This window comes from Eschrichtius robustus, chromosome 1 (genome assembly GCF_028021215.1).
Source record: "Eschrichtius robustus isolate mEscRob2 chromosome 1, mEscRob2.pri, whole genome shotgun sequence".
NCBI lineage: Eukaryota > Metazoa > Chordata > Mammalia > Artiodactyla > Eschrichtiidae > Eschrichtius > Eschrichtius robustus.
The window spans coordinates 151,112,218-151,136,625 of record NC_090824.1 but is presented as its reverse complement, the minus strand read 5'-3'; the positions used below and the strand labels follow the sequence as shown (position 1 = coordinate 151,136,625).

Below are 24,408 nucleotides of genomic sequence, written 5' to 3'. Positions count from 1 at the left end.
GCCTGGAAAGGCAGCAAATAAAACAAGGGTTTTGTAAAACACACCCTGGGTCAGTTGGGCTAGGATATTATATAACTGCACTTAAAATAAACCCAGCCTGGGGGGCCAAGAGGTCAGAGCTCTTGCCAGATTTGATCAACTTGATATGCAGAATAACTTCTCTATACTCCAAAGATGAGGTGGCTTTGTGCCTTTATTACATGTTGCTTTAAAAAAGCATAATAATAAAGAACAAAAGGCAGTGAATCAGAAGAGAAAAAGAAGCACCAAGCTGAAGAATGCTTTAGAATGAAGGATGAGTTGTGCAGACCACACTCAGGGACAGGCAGGTAACTGCTTGCCTTTCCAAGTAGAAGTAAATTGTTTCTTTTGATTCTGCTTTATTTTCTTTCCTAAAATCCCATGATAAAACTTTTTCCAACCTAGGGGAAAATGGACCATATGTATGACAGACAGTTTTGGACATTTTTCCAGTCTGGCCCGCAGTGGGGTTTGTTTTGTTTTCTTGATTAATACGGGAAGGCCTGGGATAAAAGTCACCAGCATGAGGATACAAGGAGACCCCAACATCTCCCTGTAACGTGCAGGGACCTCACCTGTGATAGCAACCAGCTCAGTGCCAAGCATTTCCGGGGCAACCGCTTGGATGGGTTGTGTGGAATTTGACCTCGAAGGCTGGATAACCCCAACTCACTTGAACCCTTTTTCATGATTTCTTACACCTTATTTCTTTAATCTGGTGACTGTGTAGTGTGAACCCATCTTATGGGTTGGAAAAGAAGTAGCCATATTACTGTCCCCAGTTCATGCTGGCCCCTGTACAGCCTGATGTAAGACTGTCCTTGCATCCTCATTTTGAAATGGCACAAGGATATGGGGAATACGTGAGCCCATGACAAAGAGCCTGGCCCTGGGCAGAAGGCTTGCTCCCATAGCAGTGGGAGCCCACCCAAGCAGCCTGGCTGCAGGGGGCCCCCAAGGATGAGGAGAAAACCCACACCTCGGTGGAGGAAGCTCCTCCCGGTCCGTGTTCATGAGGAGTGTCTGCTGTAGCTTCACAGCCCTCCCTGTAAACCGTGCTTTTATTAAGCACTCAGGCAAATGCATTTAGTCTGCTTATCTGGAGGAAAACCTGCCATTTACAGACAAGTGAGTCAAATGTCTACTTCTCATTACACCCTAAATCCATCCCCACACTGACAGGACGACAAATCAGAAAAAGCAGAATAAGATCTTTTAAAATGACACCAGCACCTTTCCAGGGCCTTACTGGGGGTCCCCCTACCCCCACCCCTGCCCCCAGCAAATGTGGAGTCCTCAACTCCCTCCCGGTGCCAAAGTAGAGCAGACTCTCTGACTGGTGTCCTGTGTGTTTGTTTTAAATTATGTTTTTTAAAAAAAATACACTGAGATGTACAGAAAAGTTGTGAAGATAGTACAGAGAGTTCCCATATACACACCCCCCACCACCACCAGTTTCCCCTATCATTAACATCGTACACATCATACATTAGTATGGTACATTTGTCACAATGAATGAACCAGTGTTAATATATTATTATTAACTGAAGTCCATAGTTTATTCAGATTTCCTTAGTTTTCACCCAGCATCCTTTCCCTGTCCCAGGGTCCCCTCCAGGATGGCACACTACACTTAGTCCTCATGTGTCCTTAGGCTCCTCTGGTCTTTGACAGTTTCTTAGAGTTTCCTTGTTTTTGGTGGCTTTGACAGTTTTGAGGAGTACTGGTCCGGTATTTTATAGACTGTCCTTCAATTGATCACCATTGACGCTGACCTTGATCACCTGGCTGAGGGAGTCCTTCCCAGTTTCTCACTGTAAAGTTGCTTTCTCCCCCTCTTTATACTTCACTCTCTGGAAGGAGATCGCTCTGTGCTGCTCACACTCAAGGAGTGAGGAATTATGCCCCCTTGAGGACAGAGTATCTCCATAAATTGTTTGGGATGCATCTGCTTGGAAGATTTGGCTCTTCCTGCCTCACCAGTTTATGTATTTATGTAATCATTTCTTTATGTCAGTATGGACTCATGGATAATTATTTTATACTTTGGGTTATGGCTTGCTTCCTTATCAAAGTCCATCTTCTCCTGAAACCTTTCCCACCTCCTATACTATCCCTGCTTACTAACACACCTCTTCCAAGGGAAACACAAGATCCCACATTTCATTTTCCACCATTGAAAGTTAGACTAAGGTGGGCACTTTTTTTAATTAACTTCATTCCTTTTATATATAAATCTGCTTGGGACTTGCCTGGTAGCGCAGTGGTTAAGAATCTGCCTGCCAGTGCAGGGGAGATGGCTTCAATCCCCGGTCCGGGAAGATCCCACATACTGTGGAGCAGCTAAGCCTGTGCACTACAACTACTGAGCCTGCACTCTAGAGCCCGCGTGCCACAAATACTGAGCCCTCGTGCTGCAACTCCTGAAGCCCACGTACCTAGAGCCCATGCTCCATAACAAGAGAAGCCACTGCAATGAGAAACCCACGCACCGCAACGAAGAGTAGTCCCTGTTCACCGCAACTAGAGAAAGCCCGCGCACAGCAACGAAGACCCAGTGTAGTCAAAAAAAAAAAAAAAAAAAACTGCTTGTACTCCTGTCCTTATCACATCACTTATCATATTTCATTGATGCAAAGAGCCACTTCCATTTTTTTAAACAACATTTTGGCATCCTGAAATCAGACGAATCTTACAGTCAATTCTATCTTACGCTTTGTTACAGTCGAGCAGAGCTTTTGCTTTCTTGGTGGTTTATACAATAATGCTTTGCGTTCACTCTCTGGGCTCAGATTTGATGAAATACATCATGTCCTTTCTGGATTGCACACTCTGTCAGCATAGGAAACACTCTGGCCTATTTATCTTGCTCTGTGGAATCCACACCAGAATCCTGAGGGCATTAGGGTTGTATTTGTGTTGCCATAAATAGGATGAAAATGTATCCTGCAACGCACACAGTCTAACACCAGAGAAAAATACACAAACAAGTGTGACCCTGGAGATCAGGCAGCAGAATGTCAGCTTGAACTGGGATTCAAAGGCAACCCTTAGCTCCTCTGGGGAGGGACAGAGCTTTTGGAGAAACAAACAAACAAACAAAAGAGGCTATTAGCAATGGTTTTTCTCATCTTCATCCTCACATCCACATTAGAAGCACGTTTCACATTTTGAAAAAACGTTGGCATTACATTTGGGATGCTACACCTGGGATTCCAAAACCCATGGAGGCCCTCGTGGGCCTGAAGGTTGCGAACCAATGTGAGACACAATTGATGGGTCCCAGGCCTCTGAACTGACGTCTAAGCACAGGTAATTACGCTGCACCCCCGACCAGCCTTGGTAAGGTAGCACTTCTCTGGGATGCTCCTGACTCTCCCAGCTTTGGGCCCCACCCCCCTCACAAGCTGCCCCTTCTCTCTGGGCAGGAAGATGTGCTGATGCAGTGTTTCCTCTCTCGCAGGCATTTGCAAAAATATCTAGACAGGGACTGTTGAACCCAAAGCATCTATGGAGGTGAGATTTCAGGCCCTGGGTTCCACAGAGATGGGGATATGGCTGGGGAGCCGTAAGATGCATTCGGGGTAGCAGTCCTCAGGCAGCATCCTGGCTGGGGTCATCCTCTCTTTTGCCCATTGTAAGATCATTCCTATCCTTTATCCGTCTTGGTAACTATGTTCTGAGAGCTCATAATTTGGAGACAATTACATAGTAAGCAGCCAGTTAATCGAGACGACATAGCCCTAAACATTTTTGTTGTTGTTGTTGTTGTTGTTGTAGTATCTATTTATTTATTTATTTTTGGCTGCATTGGGTCTTTGTTGCCGCACGTGGGCTTTCTCTAGTTGCGGCAAGCGGGGTCTACTCTTCGTTGCAGTGCGCAGGCTTCTCATTGCGGTAGCTTCTCTTGTTGTGGAGCACAGGCTCTAGGTGCACGGGCTTCAGTAGTTGTGACACAAGGGCTCAGTAGTTGTGGCTCACGGGCTTAGCTGCTCCACGGCATGTGGGATCTTCCTGGACCAGAACTCAAACCCGTGTCCCCTGTATTGGCAGGCGGATTCTTAACCACTGCGCCACCAGGGAAGCCCAGCCCTAAACATTTATGCCACTAATAACAGTGCCTCCAAAATACCTGAAGCAAAAACTAATAGAACTGTAAGTCCTATTATTCCACAATTATAGAGATCTTAATATTCCCCTTTCAATAATGGATAGAACACATAGATAGAAAATCAGCAAAAAGATACAGAAGACTTAAACTATCAACCAACTTGACCTAATTGACATTACAGAACTCTCCACCCCAAGCAGAATACAACTCTTTTAAGTGCATGTAGAACATTTACCAAGATAGACCATATCCTGAGTCATACGACAAGTCTGAATAAATTCAAAAGAATTCAAGATATACAAAGTATGTTCTCTGACTGCAGTAGATTTAAATTAGAAATCAACTACAGAAAGATATCTGAAAAACCTGCATATATTTGGAAATTAAATAATACCCTTCTAAATAAGCAATGGATCAAAGAAGAAATCAGAAGCAATATTATAAAGTCTTTTGAAATAAGTGAAAGTGAAAACACAGCATATTAAAATTTGTGGCATATTGCTAATGCAGAACTTAGGGGGACATTTGTAGCACTGAATGACAATATTAGAAAAGAAGAAAGGTCCCAAGTCAGTGAACTCAGTTTCTACCTTAAGAAACTAGAAAAAGAGCAAATTAAATCCAAACGAAGGAGAAAAACCGAAATAATAAAGATCAAAGTAGAAATCAATGAACTAGAGAACAGAAAGATAATAATGAGAATCAAAGAAACCAAGAGCTGGTTCTTTGAGAAAATCAATAAAATTGATAAACCTCTAGCCAGAGGATCAAGAAAAGAGAGAGCGAGAGAAAGAGAGAGAGAACATAAGTCCTGTTAATTTTTAAATTCATTTACCACTGCCTGGCTTCTAGCCCTGGTTCCACATTCAAGCTACTCCCATCAAAGTCATTAAAGACCTCTTTTTCTTTTCCATTTTACTTGACCTCCCTGGGGTCCTAATAATCTTTATGATAGACACAGTATTGTTATTGTTCCCATCATACAGGTGAGGAGACTGAGGCCCAAGCTGACCAGATCCTCCTTTCTTCTCCCCTTCTTGGCTCGAAAGGTTGCTGTTAGGATTTAATCAAATAAAATAATAACCTGTAAAGTTTTAGCTCAGCTCATATCCTTACTAGTTCCTCAAAGATACATCAAATAAATACCATTTAATCACAAGCTTCCCTTTCCAAGACCATACGCTCTTCCAAACAGCTCATATCCTCAGACCCTGGCCACCGGAAAAGTCTGTACTCACCACTGTCCCTGCCTCTTCCCTAGTTCCTGGTAAAATAACCACATTTAGATTGTTCTGGATCTGCAATACAGAATTTTTGTGGAAATAATTGCCATCCAAAATTCTTCTCTTTAGAAGAAAAGAACTTCTCAAATCCTGGGACTCCTTCAGTAGACCAGAAGCTCAGACACTGTCACCTTTCAGATTCCCTTGCTGTCATCTGAAAGACAACTTCTAGATCTTGATGCCACAGAACTCCAGAAGGCTTTTGGATATGGAAAATGGGAGGGACTTCCCTGGTGGCGCAGTGGTTAAGAATCTGCCTGCCAGTGCAGGGCACACAGGTTCAATCCCTGGTCTGGGAAGATCCCACATGCCGTGGAGCAACTAAGCCAGTGCGCCACAACTACTGAGCCTGCGCTCTAGAGCCTGTGTGCCGCAGCTACTGAACACACATGCTGCAACTACTGAAGCCCACGCACCTAGAGCCCGTGCTCCACAGCAAGAGAAGCCACCGCAATGAGAAGCCCACGCACCGCAACAAAGAGTATTCCCCGCTCACCACAACTAGAGAAAGCCCGCGCACAGCAATGAAGACCCAATGCAGCCAAAAATAAATAAAATTTAAAAAAAAAGAAAATAGGAGACTGTTAAAATCCCTACCTAGTTATTAACCCTGTCTGAAAGATGGAGATGTCAGCCTGACCTAAGTGATTTACTGTGAATTTAGTCTTTCTTCAGACTGTACTTTTTAGTCATGTTAAAAAATATTGGTGGAAAAGAGTGATGGGGAATCGACACATATTTTTTAACTGTGGTAAAATATACATAACATATAACAACCATTTTAAACATACAATTCAGTGGCATTTAACACATTCACATTCTTGTGCAGCCATCACCACCATTCATCTCCAGAACTTTCCACCATCCCAAACAGAAACTCTGTACCCATTAAACTCTAACTCCCCATTCCCTCCTCCCTGGTAATCACCATTATACTTTCTTTCTCTATGGATTTGACTATTCTGGCAACCTCATGTAAGTGGAATCATACAATATTTGTCCATCGTGTCTGGCTTATTTCACCATAAATCTTTATTTCTGCACACATTTGCCACTGAACCTGGCCACCTTCCCTCCCCCATTACATTCTTCTCTGTATCTGTTGCTTCTCTCTTTTCTGTCCTGGTCTCCAGCTTGTCTCCAGCACCCAGCACAGGCCTAGAACTTGGCAGGGGCAATTAACATTCGTGCAGGAATATCATTGTTAATGAAACTACATTCCCGAGGAAGCGAAAAAACGTACATCTCACTTTTAACAATGTGCTTTGTTCTGTTTTCCAGTTACTAAGGAGCAATTACATAAGACCTCCAAAGATCACAAAGAAACACAGAAAATTTCCCCATTGTAATTCCCCATCTAAAAAGAACCCCAAGTATAGTGCATGTCCTCTCAATCTTTACTGTCATGTTCTGGGTTGGGTATCTGTTGCTGCAATCAAGCCAGCCCAGAACTTAATGGCATCAAACAACCACCATTTTATTATCCTTCCTGGCTGTGTGGGTCAGCTAGGCTCAGCTGGGCAGCTCTCCTGCTGGTCTTGCTTGGGTCTCTCTTGTGGTTGTAGTAGGAAGGAGGCTGGGACAGGATCACGGAGCTTGGCTGGGGTGCTAGGACAGCAGACCTTGCCACAGGAGGTCTCCCCACGGGGTAGCCTAGGGGAGAAGCTGCTAAGCCCTCTTATGGCTTAGGCCCTGAACTGGCTGAATTATGGTGGTAAAATGAGTTCAGGCCAGCTTGGGCGCACTGTGGGAGGAGATGACACCAGGCTGTGAATACCAGAGGCATGCTCCACTGGGGACTGTCTTAGCTCCAGCTGCTATAACAGAATACCGTAGACTGGTGGCTTAAACAATAAATATCTATTTTTCACAGTTCTGGAGGCTGAAAGTCTGAGATCAGGGTGCCAACATGGTTGGGTTCTTCATGAGGGCCCACTTCCTGGTTATGACCTCACAAAGTCTTTCCTTGGTGTGTGTATGCAGCATGCAGACAGAGTTCTAGTCTCATCATGCCCTTATAAGGATGCTAATCCCATTGTGGTGGCCCCAACTTCATAACCTTATCTAGACCTAATTATCTCCCAAAGGCCCTATCTCTAAATACTATCACGCTGGGAATAAGGGCTTCAACATATGAATTTTGGGGGGACACAAACATTCATTCCATAACTGAAGCCACTGAAATCGAGTAGGACCCTGCTGGGCCCTCTCCAGTACAAAAGCCTCCCCATGTTCCATGTTTCTTGTTTGTAGAAAAAGGCTTTCATCTCCTAGGCCTTCCCAGAGTTCCAAAGAGCAGATTCAAGCAGTTACTAATTAGGAAAGTGAGGGAATGCAGAAACAAAGGAAAAGCAGTCAAGCACAAAAACTAATAATAGCTTAAGCAATAGTTCAGCAATAACACAGAGTCCTAGTTCCTCCTCAAGGGGTATACGTAACAATCTGACGCAAATCTTTGTGCTGTTCTGCAGAAACTAAGACTCCCCACCCAGGTGGAGGATGGTGACTACACACTGACCACAAGCCCGTAGACCCAGACTGGCTGGAACCAGAAAGTTAATAATTAAGATTCCTGAAACACCACCCTGTTACCTCACCACCAAGCAATCAGAAGAAATTCATGCCCCCTGCACCCCTCACCCCAAATGTTGCCTTTAAAAATCCTTCCCTGAAAGCCATCAGGGAGTTCGGGTCTTTTTTTTTTTTTTTTTTGAAGGAATTATATAAAGATTTTGTTTATTTTTTTTAAAATAAATTTATTTATTTATTTTTGGCCATGTTGGGTCTCTGTTGCTGCATGCGGGCTTTCTCTAGTTGTGGCAAGTGGGGGCTACTGTTTGTTGCAGTGTGCGGGCTTCTCATTGTGGTGGCTTCTCTCTTTGTTTATTTTATTTTATTTTATTATTGTTGGCTGCATTGGGTCTTCGTTGCTGCGTGTGGGCTTTCTCTAGTTGCGGTGGCTTCTCTTGTTGCGGAGCACGGGCTCTAGGCACACGGGCTTCAGTAGTTGTGGCATGAGGGCTCAGTAGTTGCGGCTCATGGGCTCTAGAGTGCAGGCTCAGTAGTTGTGGCGCACAGGCCTAGTTGCTCCGTGGCACGTGGGATATTCCTGGGCTGAAACCTGTGTCCCCTGCATTGGCAGGCCGATTCTTAACCATTGCACCACAGGGGAAGTCCAAGTTCGGATCTTTTGAGCATGAGCTGCCCATTCCCCTTGCTTGGCCCTTCTCTTCACTACAACCTCGTGTCAGTACCAAACTGCCAAGTTCGGTTTGGTAACACCATCTTGGAGATATGTTACCACATGAGCTAATATTACCCTTCTGAAGGGTTATACCAATTCCCCTTTGCAGTAGCAGTGAATGAGAGTACATGGTGTTTCATTACACACCCCAGCACTAGGGTGTTATGGTTTCTAAAACCTTTGCCAGTTTCATTAGTACCACGGTGTTAATATAAATCCTATTAAACCAGCACCCTTAAATCAAGACAAAGGTCATTGAAAGGAGTGGAGAGGTGTCATTAACTCAATTCCTTTGAATTTCCTGACTGGTCACTTCTTTTTAGGAACTGAAAATAACCTTAATAATAATATATTGCATCTGTATATTTGAACTTTTTTTCCCAAGATTTTTACAGATGTCAATCAAGTGGTCTGGCTTGACTAGAATTAATGACCAATATAACGCACAGGCAAAAATATCTCCCACATTCGATTTTGAAAAATAAACTGAAAATGAAATTAAACACCCCACTCCCTCATTTGGACAACAAAGACTCCTGCTTCTCTATTTAGTACGTGCCCCACAAGGCACTTTTTTTGTCAGTCAAATATTCAAATCTAGGTGATTGGAAAGTTTGATAAAATTCCGGAAGTCTAAGTAGACAGAGTTATTATTATGTTTTGTTTGGGATAATCCTGGAATCCCAGTGAAGAATGCAATCGTGCAGGATTTGTGGGACAGATCATTCCATGTCATTCCACAACATCTGGAGCACACCACTCCGGTGGTGCTGGTCCTCCATGGTGGCAAAACTGACAAGAAACGAAAAACTGAGCAAGAGAATGTCAGCAAGTCCTATGGGCCACGAAGATTATAGGGCACAGTGATGTGTTGGATGGTGACTTGGGAACTCCTCTAGCAGATGTGGGCCAGGAAGGCCTCTCTGAGGATGTGACATTTTGACTGGGACCTGAATGACCAGGAGCAGCCTCCCTGGCAAGTGGTCCAGGCGGAGGGAGTAGCCGCTGTAAAGGCCATGGGTAGCATCACAGGACCACGGGTATCAGAGCTGGAAGAGGCGGAGAGGAAATTGGACGTGACAGGCTTGTACCTCGACTTTCCAGACCCAAGTTCCTTTGACTACATGCCTCTGGGTAATTAGAAACCAGACCAGCAGGAGGAATGTTCTTTTGGGCTGAGATAATTTTGGTTAATTGTTCCATCTGTAGTTCACTGGGAAAAAAATCAGATGTGCTGAATGGATGAGGGTGCATTTCCACCCAGTTGCAGAGACAGGGTAAGCTGAACAGACCTGAGGTTGAGGTCCTCTGTGGCTCGTAAAGTCTGGGGGGATTGACACTCAGAGAACACTTTATTTATTTATTTATTTTTAATTTATTTTTATATATTTATTTATTTATTTTTAGCTGTGTTGGGTCTTCGTTTCATGCGAGGGCTTTCTCTAGTTGCGGCAAGCGGGGGCCACTCTTCATCGCGGTGCGCGGGCCTCTCACTATCGCGGCCCCTCCCGTTGCGGGGCACAGGCTCCAGACGCGCAGGCTCAGTAGTTGTGGCTCACGGGCCCAGTTGCTCCGCGGCATGTGGGATCCTCCCAGACCAGGGCTCGAACCCGTGTCCCCTGCATTGGCAGGCAGACTCTCAACCACTGCGCCACCAGGGAAGCCCGAGAACACTTTATTTTGTAAAACGTCTCCCTTGCAAGAAAGATCATGTGACTAATGACTCTGCACTCCTCAGCTACCCAGCCCCTATCAAGAGCATGAACTGCTGATCTTATAGCCTAAACAGTACCTCCCCTCCAACACCCTTGATTTTGCTTGTTATGGATCAGGTAGCTGTTCTGGTTAAGCTTCTGCTCCTGGCTGCCTGGGGCCTCCATAGGTCTGGGAGCCACAAGCAGAAGCCTGAATCTGCCCAGGCTCCCAGATGGGGACCCACTGGAGCTGAGGGCACTGTTGACAGACAATGAAAGTGTAGTGTTATTCTTGGGACACAAACCACTGGAGATCAATTCAGAGATGAATAACATCCAACCGTGTCCCTCTGAAAAGCAAATTCCAGTGGCAATCTCTACCTACCTTCCTTTCTAGCCAGGTCTCTGGACATGGCAGACTCCCTATTGCTATTCCATAGCTAGACGGGTGATTCCTTTCCGTCCTTTCTCTTCCCCACTCAGTCCTGTCCAGTCCTCGCAGGGCAAATACAGCTGATAAACTTCTAAGTTGAAAAGCAGTATCCCTGACATATAAAGAGCTTCTATAAGTAGAAAAAAAAAAAAAGTGACTGACCCTAAAGAAAAGTAGGCCTAAGATATGGAGAGTCACTTTATAGAGAAAGGAATGCAAATGACTCTTACCCATGTGAAAATATGTCCAAACTTGCTCATAAGAGGAAAGCAAATTAAAGCCATGCTAAGATCAGATTGGCAAAAATCCAAAAGTTTGACAACTAGTGTGCAAGGCTGTGAGGCTGATGGGCACTGTCATACTTTGCTGGAGGGAATGCAATGTGGTACAGCCCCAATGGAGAGGAATTTGGCAATCCCAGCAAAATAATATATGTGTTGCTCCAGCAATCCAGAAAATTTCTAGAAGCTCTCCCAAAGGTACACTGGCAAAAATAAGGAAAGACAGCTGCACAAAGATAGGGAAAGTATATATAAGAAGGGAGGGGTGCCTAAATATATGTCACATATTTGTTTATGAAAATTAAAAATGAAGGCTAAATCATAAAACTAAAAAATAGTTTCTTATGGAGGGGAAAAACAAAGGAACTAGACTTCTTCGAGTAAAGCTTGTTCTGTAGATTTAACTATGGAACCATGTAGCATATTTTACATACTAATAAAGCAACGTTAAATTTTTTAAAAAGGAATCCATAGAAATTATGAGTAAATTGAGTTAATGAGCCTAACAGTGTGTCCAGTTAGTTAGTGACACAACCACACAGAGAGGAACTATGATGAGTAGTTTTGAAACCCAGCAATTTACTTTAAGGACAAAAAACCAAATAGAAAACAAAAATATCTCAAACTTTTGAGTCATCATATTGTTAAAAGTGTAGTTAGTATTGTTATTCTGAGACTATCGTGTGTAGAGTGTGGGATAAAGTGAAATGTGCATTGAAGGATATTTAGCATCTCAGCCTCTGAGGCACTGTCAGTAGCTTTCCCTTAAACACTAAGAGCACTCCACATGTGTTCAAACACCCTCTGTGGGGACAGTATCACCATGGAGAGCCACTGCAAGGGCTCTCAGTTTTACAGATGAGACATCGAGGCTTTTAAAGTCTAAGTCATTTTCCCAAAGTCAAATGCCTGAGGTGGTGTGCAAGGGGCAAATCTGGAATTGAACTGCACCCACTAGACTCCAAGCCTGTTCTCCTGACTCCTACAATGAGTTGTGACCTCCAGGTTGACCCTAGTAGTACCATCTCTCCTGCCCGCCCTCTCCCTGCTCTGAGGACGTTTACTTTCCACAGGCATTTCCCACCCATGGTAGGAACAGGGCAGCACAGTGCTTGGACAAAGGAAGGACTTGAAAAATGTTGAAAAAAAATGAATGAATGAATGAAAACAGAGAAAATTGCCTTCTTTTCTGCTTGGAAAAAAAGCTAGTAGGAGAAAATAAAGAAGAAATGATTCTTAAGGAGAGGCCAGGATTCAAGAGCCATTGAGATACCTCTGTGTCAGGGGGTTTCCAAGACCACCCTCAGGCTCCAAGATTCACCTGAATCAGGACTCAGAAAAGCTGTTATACTCACGGTTGCAGTGTACTACAGCGAAAGGATCCATATTGAAATCACCAAAGGGAAAGGTGCATGGAGCGAAGACCAGGAGAGACCAGGTACAAGCTTCCAAGTGTCCTCTCCCAGTGGAGTTGCATGGATACATGTAACTCTCCCAGCAATGCCATGTGACAACAGGTGTGAAGTGTTGTCAACGTGGGAAGCTTATCTGAGCTTTGGTGTCCAGGGTTTTTATTGGAGTCAGTCACATAGGTATGCAGTGCCTGCCTGCCTGACCTCAGCTACTCAAACTCCAGAGGAAAAACAGGCATCCACCATAAATCACACAGTTGGCACAAACTCTAATAAAAACTAGCACAATGTGACCCAAGGCCACAGGCATACAAGCAGAACATGCCAAGGGCTCAGAGCTCTTTCTCCCAGGAGCCAGCCAAGGGCCAGTCCTGAAGACAGGTGTTTCTTGGAAATGTGCAGAGTTTGAGCAGCCACAGCCTGCTGGGTTAACCCTTTCCTGCCCAACCTCCTAAGCAGAGGTGAGAGGTGTGCAGGCCCACCCACCCCTTGTCCTCCAATACTTCCTACATCAGCACCTTCTTGAGGATCCAAAATCATTTCCAAAATGGGGTTTGCAAGTTGATCCATTGGAGGACAGGATGAAAATATCAGGATTTCCATTTCTGTGGTTTTTTTAAAAAAATTGTGATTAAAAACACATAAAATTTACCATCTCAACCATTTTTAGGTGTACATTTCAGTAGTGTTAAGTATATTCACGTTGTTGTGCAGCGGATATTCAGAACTTTTCATCTTGCAAAACTAAAACTCTGTATCTGTTGAACAACAACTCCCCATTTCCCCCTCCCCCAAACCACTGATGACTGTTATTCTACTTTCTGTCTCTATGAGTTTGACCACTTTAGATCCATCATATAGGTGGAATCATACAGTATTTGTCTTTTTGTGACTGGCTTATTTCACTTAGCATAGAATGTCTTCCAGGCTCATATATATTGTAGCATGTGCCAGAATTTTCTTCCTTTTAAGGCTGAATAATATTTCATTGATTGTATAGATCACATTTTGTTTATTCATCCATCAATGGACATTTGGGTTGCTTCCATCTCTTGGCTATTGTGAATAATGTTGCAATGAACATGAATGTACAAATATCTCTTTGAGCTCTTGCTTTCAATTCTTTTGGATATGTACCCAGACATAGGATTGCTAGATCACATGATGATTCTATTTTTAATATTTTGAGGAGTGTCCGTACTGTTTTCCACAGCAGCTGCACCATTTTACATTCCCACCAACAGTGCACAAGGGTTGCAGTTTCTCCACATCTTTGCCAACACTTGCTATCTTTTTTTTTTTTTTCATAGTGGCCATCCTAATGGGTGTGAATCTCTATGTTTTTAGTCTATAAAACTAAATTTCATAGCTGGACCAAAGCTGACCTGGCTTTGTACACCTGCAGGTCCCGGGACAGGCTTGGTTTCCTGAGGGAAGAGGGAACGTGTCACCCTTGGAGCAAGGGACACCATGGTGATAGGCCCTCCATCTTTGAATCATTTTTATTTTATTACAGAGTATTTCAGCCCAGTTAATGGGTTTCAGAATTATATTATCCAGTTTTAATTAAACTAAGCCTCAAATTATGATCACGGAATCCTTACAAAAATGATCTTCAAAAACCCCACAGATATAAGATAACATGGTGCAAACCTGAACAAACATGTGAAAACAGCCAAGTGACCCTTTTCCTAACCTCATCTGAGTTCTCTCCCAGACGCATTTTGATGTAAAAACAAGAACAATCTAATAAGAAATTGGCCAAAAAAAGGGAAGAATTAAGAAAACCACCGAAAATATAGATATACATCCACTTATTAACAGTGAAGCCCACATGCAGTGTGTATCATGCCTTAAGACATGAAGACATCAGCTAATGATAGTGTGTGTGTGCACGTGCATGCACACACGCGTGTGTGCACACTAAAATCTTTTATCAATAGGGGCATACAATCAAAAATATTTGGAGACAACTGCTCTAGTTAGAGGATTAGGAATTACGGGGTCACTGTTTTTCATACTGGATTTTTCAGGCAAGAGACCCACTAGTTTGGAGGAATAACCAAAAGATATTGGGCGCAGTCTGGGACAGTCGTCACATATAGGGAACAGAACTTGGCTTTGTTAAGGAAAGAAGAGTGACCTGGGAACTATCCCAAGCCCTAAACAGTTGACCCCAATGTTGTGGTAACATCTGCTTTGTGACTACTCCCTGGAACTCCTCCCTTCTTTTAAACTTATCCTCGGTTTGGTCATCTGTAAAATGGTGACATCATCGGGGGACTGGGGTAGGGTGCTGGGTGTAGTGCCTGCACACAGCAAGGATGCTCCAGGGGCAGCTAGTCTGATTACTGGACTCTTTGTTAAGCTTTTAGAACCAGAAAAATATTACATACAAAAATATTCCATTGTGAAAATGTTATGACGAGTATAGAAAGAAATAGGAATCTCGCCTAATTCTCCCCTTAAGGGATGACCATTTTCAGTATGTTTACATTTCCATAAATGGCTGCAGGAAACAGTCTGAGATCCTGATTTTTAAACTTACTTCTTTTCATGGGTATTCCTATGTCAATAAATTCTTTGTAAAATCATTTTGAATGGCTACGTTATGCTCCACCGGTGACTGTCCTATACTTAGTATGCTAGGCCTCCTGTCACCTCTATGGGCTTCTTCCTGTGCCTGGTGAGCCCCTCCCCAGCTCTGGCCTTAGTTTCTCTCTCCCCGGAGCACCTCCAGCCTGATGAGGTCGGAGGGAGCCCAGGCCTGGGTCTCAGCACCCGATGGTTCCCAGGTCCCTTCCAGCCCTGCAGGTCAAGAAGAACTAGCTGTCATTTCCTCTTCCATGGTCAGCCCCCGGACATGCACACACAGGCACACCAAGACCCTCAGCCAGAGCCCAGCACAGAGGCTGCACGCAGGAGTGCCTAGTCCACATCTGATGACTGATGGATAAGTGAACGAGAGAAGAATGGAAGGAAGAGGGAAGGAGGGAGAGAGGGAGGGAGGAAGGGCAGAAGGAAGGAAGGAATGGAGGGAGGGAGGGTGGGTGTTTGCACATACCTCCAAGCTCCCGCTATTCCTTTCCCTCTAACAGTCTTTTAATCCTCCAAGCCCCAGTCAGAGCCCCCTCTGTGCAGCCCTCTTAGGCTGCAACTCCATGTGTACAGTCTTGCTTAACCTTCACAGCAACCCTTGCGAGGGAGGTCCTGTTATTACTATGTTTTGCAGATCAAGAAACTGAGGCTCAGCAAGTTTTAATAATTTTCCCAAACCCACACAGTAGGGAGAGGAAAAAGCGGGGTCTGGGCCCCTTCCTAATGCCCTAGTCGGGGGTCCTCACCTTCAGGCTTCCACAGCTGGCGGGGGCCAAACACAGCCCTTGGAACCGGAACCAGGACTCTTGTGATCACGTCCTGTTCCTGGTCTGCGTCTCCTCTGAGAATGTGACCCTCCAGGACACGCCAAGCCCTGGCAGAGGACCGCATTGCACGCACTCGGGGAGTTTTTCTTGAATGCCTGAGTGAAGAAATGCTTTCCTGTTTCCTGATACTAGCCCCAGACTCTCCTTTGATAAGGGAAGAATCAGATTTTGGAAAAACAGCAACCGCTTTGCAACACCAGTTGGTGCCACAGTCTCGGTGGATTTTAAAAACAATTCAGAGAGCAACTGGTGTCTTTTCTCCTTCTTTCGGTTCCCTTTGTTAAACTGCCATGTGTTCCTGGTGACCAGATCTCGGATGACATGGAGGCAAGAAGAAGTGGGAGAAAGGCAGAAGGCGGGACTCTCTGATTCCTGAGGACCTTTGTGACTGGTGGGGTTCAGGCTTTTTGCGGGATTATGGGCCTGGCATGGGCACTCAGCTCCCTGCAGAGCCTGGTGGTTCCTGTGGCTAGAACAGTACCCTGAATTCCACTTTGGTGACGGTTATACCAGGCTTTGTCCCTGCCCCCTTGAGCACAAAACACTCTGCAGTTCTAGCTGAGAAAGTGTGCCAGTCTGAAAAGCACAAACCCCTGGCTCTCTCTGGTCTGCGCAGAACGGATACTCTCTTTGCTAAAACAACCAACCCTCCTTGGCAGAAAGGGTGGTGGCAGCCAGTGGCCTGCCGACTGCTTATGCAGAATGTTCTACTCACTGCTTCTGACAGGCCCAAGCTCATCAAATTCTAATAAATATCACTTTCAATAAATCCCTCTTGCATGACTTTTTCAAATTAATATGGATTAATTATAAGCATCGATCCCTCATATAAAGTCCCGATTGTGCCAGATGCTGTGCTGGGCACTTTTTGTGAATCATTTAACATTTGTGAAAACCCCTCTGGCTTTTAATTATGCCCATTTCACAGATGAGAAAACTGAGATGCACCAAGCCTAAATAACATGCCCAAGTTTGCCCAGTGAAAGGTGGCAGAGCCAGATCTCAAACCTTCGTCTTTCTGACTCCAAAGCCCATGCCTTTCCCTGCAGCACTATAGTCGGGGTCTCGCTTTGCATGTGCCCCCTTCTGCCCTGTTCCCTCCTCATTCCAGGCTTAGGCTGCTGATGACCACCAGCTTGGCCTATTTTTTGTAAAATGCTATTGTCTGCCATGGGTCACAGTGTAGATGGCCCAGGACACCAAGTGTGTGTCTGTGAGACAGAGAGAGAGAGAGAGCGGGAGAACACATGCTTGAGGGAGCAGAGTGTCCACATAAGTCAGTGCCTGGAGACTCTTTCCATGATTGCAGGTTGGAAGGAGTTCCTCAATATCCCAAATCAGATTCTGACTTCAGTCCCAGGTTGGCTGTGTCACCTTCAAGAGTTATAATGAGTTGGATGGATGAGCTGGCATGTATCTGAAACTCAACCAGGCCTCATCTCATTACCAACTGGAAGCTCACCTGTATTAGTCAGCTTGGGCTGCTATAACAAAATACCATAGACTGAGTGGCTTAAACAACACACATGTATTTCTCACAGTTCTGGAGGCTGGAAGTCCAAGATCAAGGTGCCTGCAGATTTGGTTCCCGGTGAGAACTTTCTTTCTGGCTTGCAGATGACTGCCTTCTGGTTATGTCCTCCCTCACATTGCAGAGATAGAAAGGCTCTGGTCTCTCTTCCTCTTCTTATAAGGGCCCTAATCCCATCATGGGGGCCCCACCCTCATGACCTCATCTAAACCTAATTACCTCCCAAAGACTTCATCTCCAAATACCATCACATTGGGGGTTAGGGTTTCAACATATGAATTTGGTGGGGGAGGGCATATTTTCAGTCCATAGCTCCCCCTCCCAATACCAGTACAGCTCACCACACATACTGGTGACCTCAGGATGGCTGCAGACTTCCCATAGCCATCCAGGCAGCTTGGCCAAGGCCCTGGGAGGCCTGCAGCCAGTGGAGGTGCGGTTACCCTCCTGTCTGCCCTCTGTCCTCAGTGGCGGATGTCTATTGGCTCCAATTGTTCCTCCCCTTGCTGAAAGTACTCCAGGGGAATCAGCAGGCCCCAGGACTTCCAGCCCCACAGTGTGGGCGACAGTGGTCACCTCTTTCCAGGGGAGGCTGGCTACCCCTTAGCAGAGTCCCTAGAGCTGGTAACAGGGCAGATCTCCCAAGCTGCCAGCTCTCCCTGTAGGGACAACTGGGAGGGAAAGAGGAAGAGGGAGACATTCTAGTTAGGGAGAGAAAATATGCCAGGAAGATACTGGAGAATAATTCCATGGTAATACTTGAACAAGTTCAAGTTTATACTGGTCCACAATCCCTTATCTGCAATTCTGACATCCAAAGATTTCTAAATATTAAAAGTTTTCCTTAACCTATTTGATGGCAAAACATGACCTGAGCTGATGTGAGGCAATGTGTGACATCTGTATTTATTCTACCTAGAGTGCCTATTCCTATTTCCTGCACTGAAAGGTCAAGGTGGCTGGTTGTGGAGTGCAGCCCTAGACCAGGAGTTCCACTAGAATCCAACAGTGGAGGGATTCTAATGTCAGCCTCTAGTCAAGGCTGTTTGAGCATCAGATTAGAGGCTTGAAAGGAAACAGCTGATAAGCAGAAGCAGGGCCTTTCAGTCTCCTGGGCATCGTCTTTCAGATATGTAAAATACACAGAGGTGTCAAGTCCAATGTCAAATGCACTCCATTCCACACCTATAGCTCTATAAAGGCCACAGAGAACTACAGTTTGGCTTCCCTGCACTTTCTACTTCAGCAAGAGTAATGCCATCAGCCTTCTGGAAAGCACCGCCTTACAGAGTGTAATGGGTGAAGTGTTCTTATAAAGCGGGGAATCTGGACACAAGAACAAGCATGCACAAAGGGGAGGTGATGTGAAGACTGCAGTTATGCTGCCACAAGCCAAGGACTATGGGGGGCTACCAGAAGCTGGAAGAGGCAAGGTAGGATCTTTCTCCTACCAGGTTCAGAGGGAGGATGACCCTGCTGACACCGTGATTTTGGACTTCTGTCCTGCAAGACTGTGAGATGATAAATTCCTGTTCTAAGCTCCCTGTGCCTCTGCAGCTCCCTCTGCCTGGCACACTCTTCTCCAGCTTCTTCATCTGGCTCACCCCCATCTGTCCCCTAGAACTCCCCTGCATCCCCTCTGTGAACTGTGTCCTAACCTGCAGACTGGGTCAGGCATGCCTCTGGGGTACGTGCACCTTGACAGAAGCAGCTATGTGGGGCCTTGTGCGTGGGGCAGGAACCATGGCCCCCCTGTTGGCCCCTCGCCACTCCTTGAGGGCAGGGTCCAGGCCCACAGAAGGCCCTGAGAATGGACTGGATGACCCCGATGTTGGCTTTTCAGGAACTCCCCTTGGCCCTCCATAAAGCAAGATGAGTCCACCTGTTTCTTTCTGCAGGAACTCTCCAAGCTGGGTCTGGGGAGTGACATGGAGGTGGAGCTGCAGATTCTTCAACTGCCAGTGGATTACAGAGAGGTGAAGCAGAGGGTCACCAGAATCTGGGAGGATCTTCAACCGCAAGTAAATGACAGCTGGGGAGGCAGTTGGGCTGGGGGACAGGGGGCTGATTATGTGGTGGAGACCCAGAACCTGTGAACCCCAGGACACTGTTTCTAGGGTTGATGGCTGAAGTGTACCCTGCCCCCGCATCCCACCAGTAAGGGCCCAGATGATCTCATAAGGGTCTATTTGTAAAAGTTTAAGATGAAAGACAGAGTAGATCTTGGAATAAGACTCTGGAGAGAGAGAAGGAGGAAAAGACATGGAAGCTTTATTCCCAGCCCGGACCCAAAGGTAGTTTCCACCTAACAGAGAGGCCCTTGGGTTAGGTCCCAGCGAGGCCCTTGCAGGGCAGGTGGGTTGTGAGGTGGGCTGAGAGGCAAGGACCTCTTGGACCTAGGAGAGCAGTTTGAGGGCAGCCCCCACTGGGAGACGGGAGAGTGGCCCACCTGGGGAGGCCCATCTTCATCACTCCCAGCCTATCTTACCACAACAGAGTTACTGTATAGGAAGCTGGTACAAATATCCCCCAAATACGACGACCAGATAATATTAATAAAACATAGACCACCAAACCATTAAGACAACACCCCAAATATTTTGATAAAACAATCAGCTATTTTTTCAAAGAGGAAAAATAATCGGCTCAAAAAATTCTAACAATATTTTATTAGACTGTTACTAACTTCCTTTATTAAGGAGTTTCATAAAAGAGATGGAAGCCTCCACAGAAAGGCTAAGCTTCTCCTGGCACACGCTTAGATACCAGCTGGATCCCCCAGGGAAAAAGGGAATACACTACCCTGTAAGAATGTTTTAAAATATAAAAGTATTTAAATTAGATGCCACATGGGTTTCTATCCAGCTGTTTTTCGTTCCAGCACATTCATCAGGGGAAGCAGGCAGGGGATGGGGGTGATGCTGGCACATTTGGGATGTTGAGGTGTCTTGCACCCCGGAGCTCTCCCTCTGTGTGGTCTGGGGGGCAGAGCAGACCTCAGTTTCCCTAATCTCCTGCCGCCACGTGTGTTCACACAGCTCGTTGTGCATGTGGGCATGGACCCCGCCGCCAAGGCCATCTTTCTGGAACAGTGCGGCAAGAACTGGGGCTACGGGGACGCCGACATCCGGGGCTTCCACCCTGAGTGCGGCGTGTGCCTTCCGGATGGCCCAGAAGTGATCGCTTCGGGAGTCAGCATGAGGGCAGTCAGCAGGCGCGCGGTGGCCGAGGGCGTGGAGGTGGCCTTTTCCCGAGACGCAGGCAGGTGCGTTTTGTTCCTGGGCACGTAGGGGAGGAGGAAGGGCTGAAGTGGCCTCTGACCAGCCTTCCTCCTGGGATGTGCCATCCTGTGCCATCCAGCTGGGTGCTTGGCGGCAGAGAACAGCCCAGAGTCACCCTGCACACTGGCCCATTGCTCACTCACGCCCAGGGCTGGTTCCGAGGCCCCCTCCCACTCACCGGCCTGGTGGCTGGCAGAGGAGGAGGGGTGGGATGGGGATGTTGAGAGCCACTAACATTTTGTGGATGTTTTATTTTTATTTATTGCTGGCAAAGTTGTGAATTAACTTCTGGTTTAGCCCCGATGAAGATTAATTTACCTTTTTTTCTCCAGACTCTGACCCCCTAGGAGATAGTTACTCCTCCCTGCAAAGAATGAATGAACAAATTGTTACCAAATTAAGTCCTATGAACCCTGCTCAGGTCGTAGCCTGGCCTCTGTTCTTTTTCCCTTTGGGTTCGAGCTTTATTCAGTGGCCAAAGAATGGAGAAGTGGGAACTAAGTTCACAGATCAACTTCTCACCTACCTGGTGAGAGGGATTTAATTTTAAAGATAAAGACAAAGGGAGGTGGAGTGAGGCTAATGATGGGGAAGCATATGCATTAGTCTGCCTGGGAAGGGGCATGGCTTTTTTGAGGGAGTGAGGTGCCACCCCCTTTTTATCCTTTTTATGGTCCTTAATCGCTGGTCCTGGACACCAGTAGGTGTGTCTTATTAAGCATGTTAAGCTGGTTTAGTAAAATCAACATATAAGGAGACTCAGGGTCTGTTGGAGGTCAGGTTCCTGGCCATCTTGGTCCCAGCTAGTACCACCTGTTTTTGTTTGTTTGTTTGTAGCTTTCTTTCTTATCTCTGGATCCTTTAACTTAAAGATTTATGTTAACTCCTGCTAAAGGTGGGGGTTGGCAGGTTTTGAGCAAAGACCTGGAGAAGCTCTGGCAATAAAATCCCCCTTTCCTTGTTACTGCTCCTCATTCTTGAGGGGCGTTGAAGGGCAAAGGTCTGACTTCTGAACTGCTTCCTGCTGAACCTGAGCATAATTTTTCCCTGGATTAGAGAAGCAGAACTGTTCCTGACTAGCCTAAAATAAGTCTGATTGTCGCCAAGCTGCAGTCCCAGTTGCTTGTACCCTTGTGTTAGTGTCATCTAAAGTTTGATGGCTTCAAGCTGTTTACTAAGGAAGTTGACAAGGCAGTTAAGGAGGCAAGGCCCAAAGATAAGCAGGATAGTAGCAATTAGGCCTGGGTGAGATTTTGTAGAGTGATTTCATGGTATGCAAAGCCTCCCCAGGGAGCTGCTGGTCTGGAGCAGTCCCTATTCCTGCCAGAATGATCAATAGCAATCCTATTGCTCTTTTATCTCAGGGCAGGGTGATATTATGAATGGTTATACCTAGGTTCCGAGAATTTAGCTGGCCTAGCATGCAATGTTCCCCCAGCTGGGCATTATCTAAACAAGGAAGGGCTAGAGCCCACTCCAGAGAAGGGAAGGCGGAGTTGGGGTTGGTCTGATGGGGCAGTTGGTTTATTCTTGGGCCACAAAGGAACAGGTACCCAGGGGGAGCTTATGTTCTGGGGAGTTGAACCACCTCCATAAGTGGCTAGCCCAAGAGGGGGTGCCCTTGCAGTGTGGGGAGAGAGGCCCACCTGCATAGCGGGGATTACTGAGGGATTCTTGACTAGTGGCTTTTCCCCAGGCCTTAGGAGGGCCATATACTAAATGCCAGACAACTGGCATTTTCCCTCTCCAATAAGTACGTCTCCCTTCTGGTCCCTGTGTGTATTCATCAAGTTGGTTCAGAGGGCACCAACAGGTGAGATTTCCACAGGAGTCAATCCCTCGGTACTTAAATTGTGGGATAATGGAAGAAGCATTGATCAGAGTCCAGAGCAGCCCTAAGGTGTTATTGCAAGTTCCTCCCTTTGGTAGGGACATTTAATATGGGCAGTGACAGCAAGACGATCAGAGCAATGGCACTTTAGAGTGAGTGCTTTGTATTCATTAGAGGGAATCCAAGCAGGGAAGCTGCGTTAGGGATGGGATATGAACTTCAAGATGGGTAGGTTTAGCCAAGGTGAGAGTGAGGTTATCATTCTTAGGGGTAAAATGTAATACCTTTAATCCATAGGTGTCACTTGGAGAGTGGGGGTGACAGATCCCGCACTGGGATAGATTTTGTCCACAGGCTATAATTCTCGAGAAATTTACTATTGCATTAAATTCCCATTCTGTGTGGACGGTTGTAAGAGATAGATAGAGCAGAGAAGAAAGAATAGACAATAATGGCCACTCATCCTGCTTCCAATGTTAATATCCCATATGTCCAGCATGGACAGAGGAGGTGTTTGCCAGAGGGAGGGGGTTTGGCAGAACAGCAGAAGCCAAGTAAGGCAGTAGTAATGACAAGGCCAACTAATAAGCCTGTCCACCACATTACTTATCTATTGGTAAGTTAGTCCTTTTCAAAAGTAACTTAAGGTCTGTGACAGGTTCACAGGTGTATTGAGTGCGTGGCTCAGTAACTTCTTCCTCAGGTGTAGGTGCCGTCTTCACTCTGGTATGGTGGGCCCACGGAGTTATGCCCTGCAATTGTCAGGCTGAATGAGTGGTCAAGATAACAAGATAAGGTCCTGTCCACTTGGGGTCTAACTGGTCTTGTGGATTTCCAGCCTTCCAGGTTTTCAAATAAACCCAATCCCCAGGGTACAAAGAATGTAAAACCATGTCAGAAGGGGAAGGCAATTCCTGATTCCCTTAGGCGTGTAAAGCTTTGATTATTTCCCCTCTCTGTAAGGCATATTTCATTTGGTCCATATCCCTAAGGTTGGCTTTGTAGCCGGGTCCTTCAGTAATGGGCCTCCTGTACATGATCTCTTATGGACTTAACCTGAGCTTTCCTTTAGGGGCTAATTGCATTCTCAAAAGTGCTGTGGGGCGAAGGGAGATCCAAGGTTGATGAGTCTCTTGACATAGTTTGGCTAAATTTCTTTTGAGAGTTTCATTTGTTCTTTTTACTTTTCCTAAAGATTGTGGTCTCCAAGAAGAGTGTAAACTCCATTTAATTCCTAGGGCTCTAGAGACTTCCTTAGTAATTTGAGAAATAAAGGTGGGCCCACTGTCACTTTGAATGGATTTAGGGAGCCCAAACTGAGGGATTATTTTTTTGAGCAGGGCCTTAGAGATCTCCGAGGTAGTCTTGATTTGGGTTGGGAATGTCTCCATCCAGCCAGAGGTGTCAGTCAAAACCAGCAAATATCTAAAAATTTCCTTGTGCCCGGGGCATTACTGTAAAATCAGTTTGCCAGTCTTGACCTGGATGTGTGCCTCTATACTGGGTGGGGGTCACTCCCTTGACCTTGGTGGGCGGTAAGTGTTGGGGTTATTCTGGAGACAGTGCAAGCTTCAACCACCTGTTTAAGGAGACTTCAGAAGTTGGGAGTAGTCATGGATTTGGTGAGCCATTGACACAGGGCCTCCTGCCCATAACGTGTGCTCTGGTGAGCTTCCCGGATGGCTTGGAGTGCAGTAGCTGATGGGAGGAACAGCTGCCCATGATCGTTAACCATCCATTCCTGATATTCTGGGCTTTTACATTTGTTTATTTATTTATTTTTGGCTGTGTTGGGTCTTCATTTCTGTGCGAGGGCTTTCTCTAGTTGTGGCAAGCGGGGGCCACTCTTCATCGCGGTGCG

General features: G+C 45.8%; 1 protein-coding gene across 2 annotated transcripts in view; it reads left to right on the top strand.

Annotated features, from left to right (window-relative positions):
• PGPEP1L (pyroglutamyl-peptidase I like) overlaps nucleotides 1-24,408 on the top strand; it is a 48,933-nt gene that overhangs the window by 16,353 nt on the left and 8,172 nt on the right. For both annotated transcript variants that reach the window (XM_068557049.1, XM_068557059.1), the window contains 2 exons: nucleotides 19,334-19,456; nucleotides 20,474-20,700. In XM_068557049.1, the coding sequence (XP_068413150.1) occupies nucleotides 19,334-19,456; nucleotides 20,474-20,700 (350 nt within the window). The remainder of the gene's footprint in view (nucleotides 1-19,333; nucleotides 19,457-20,473; nucleotides 20,701-24,408) is intronic.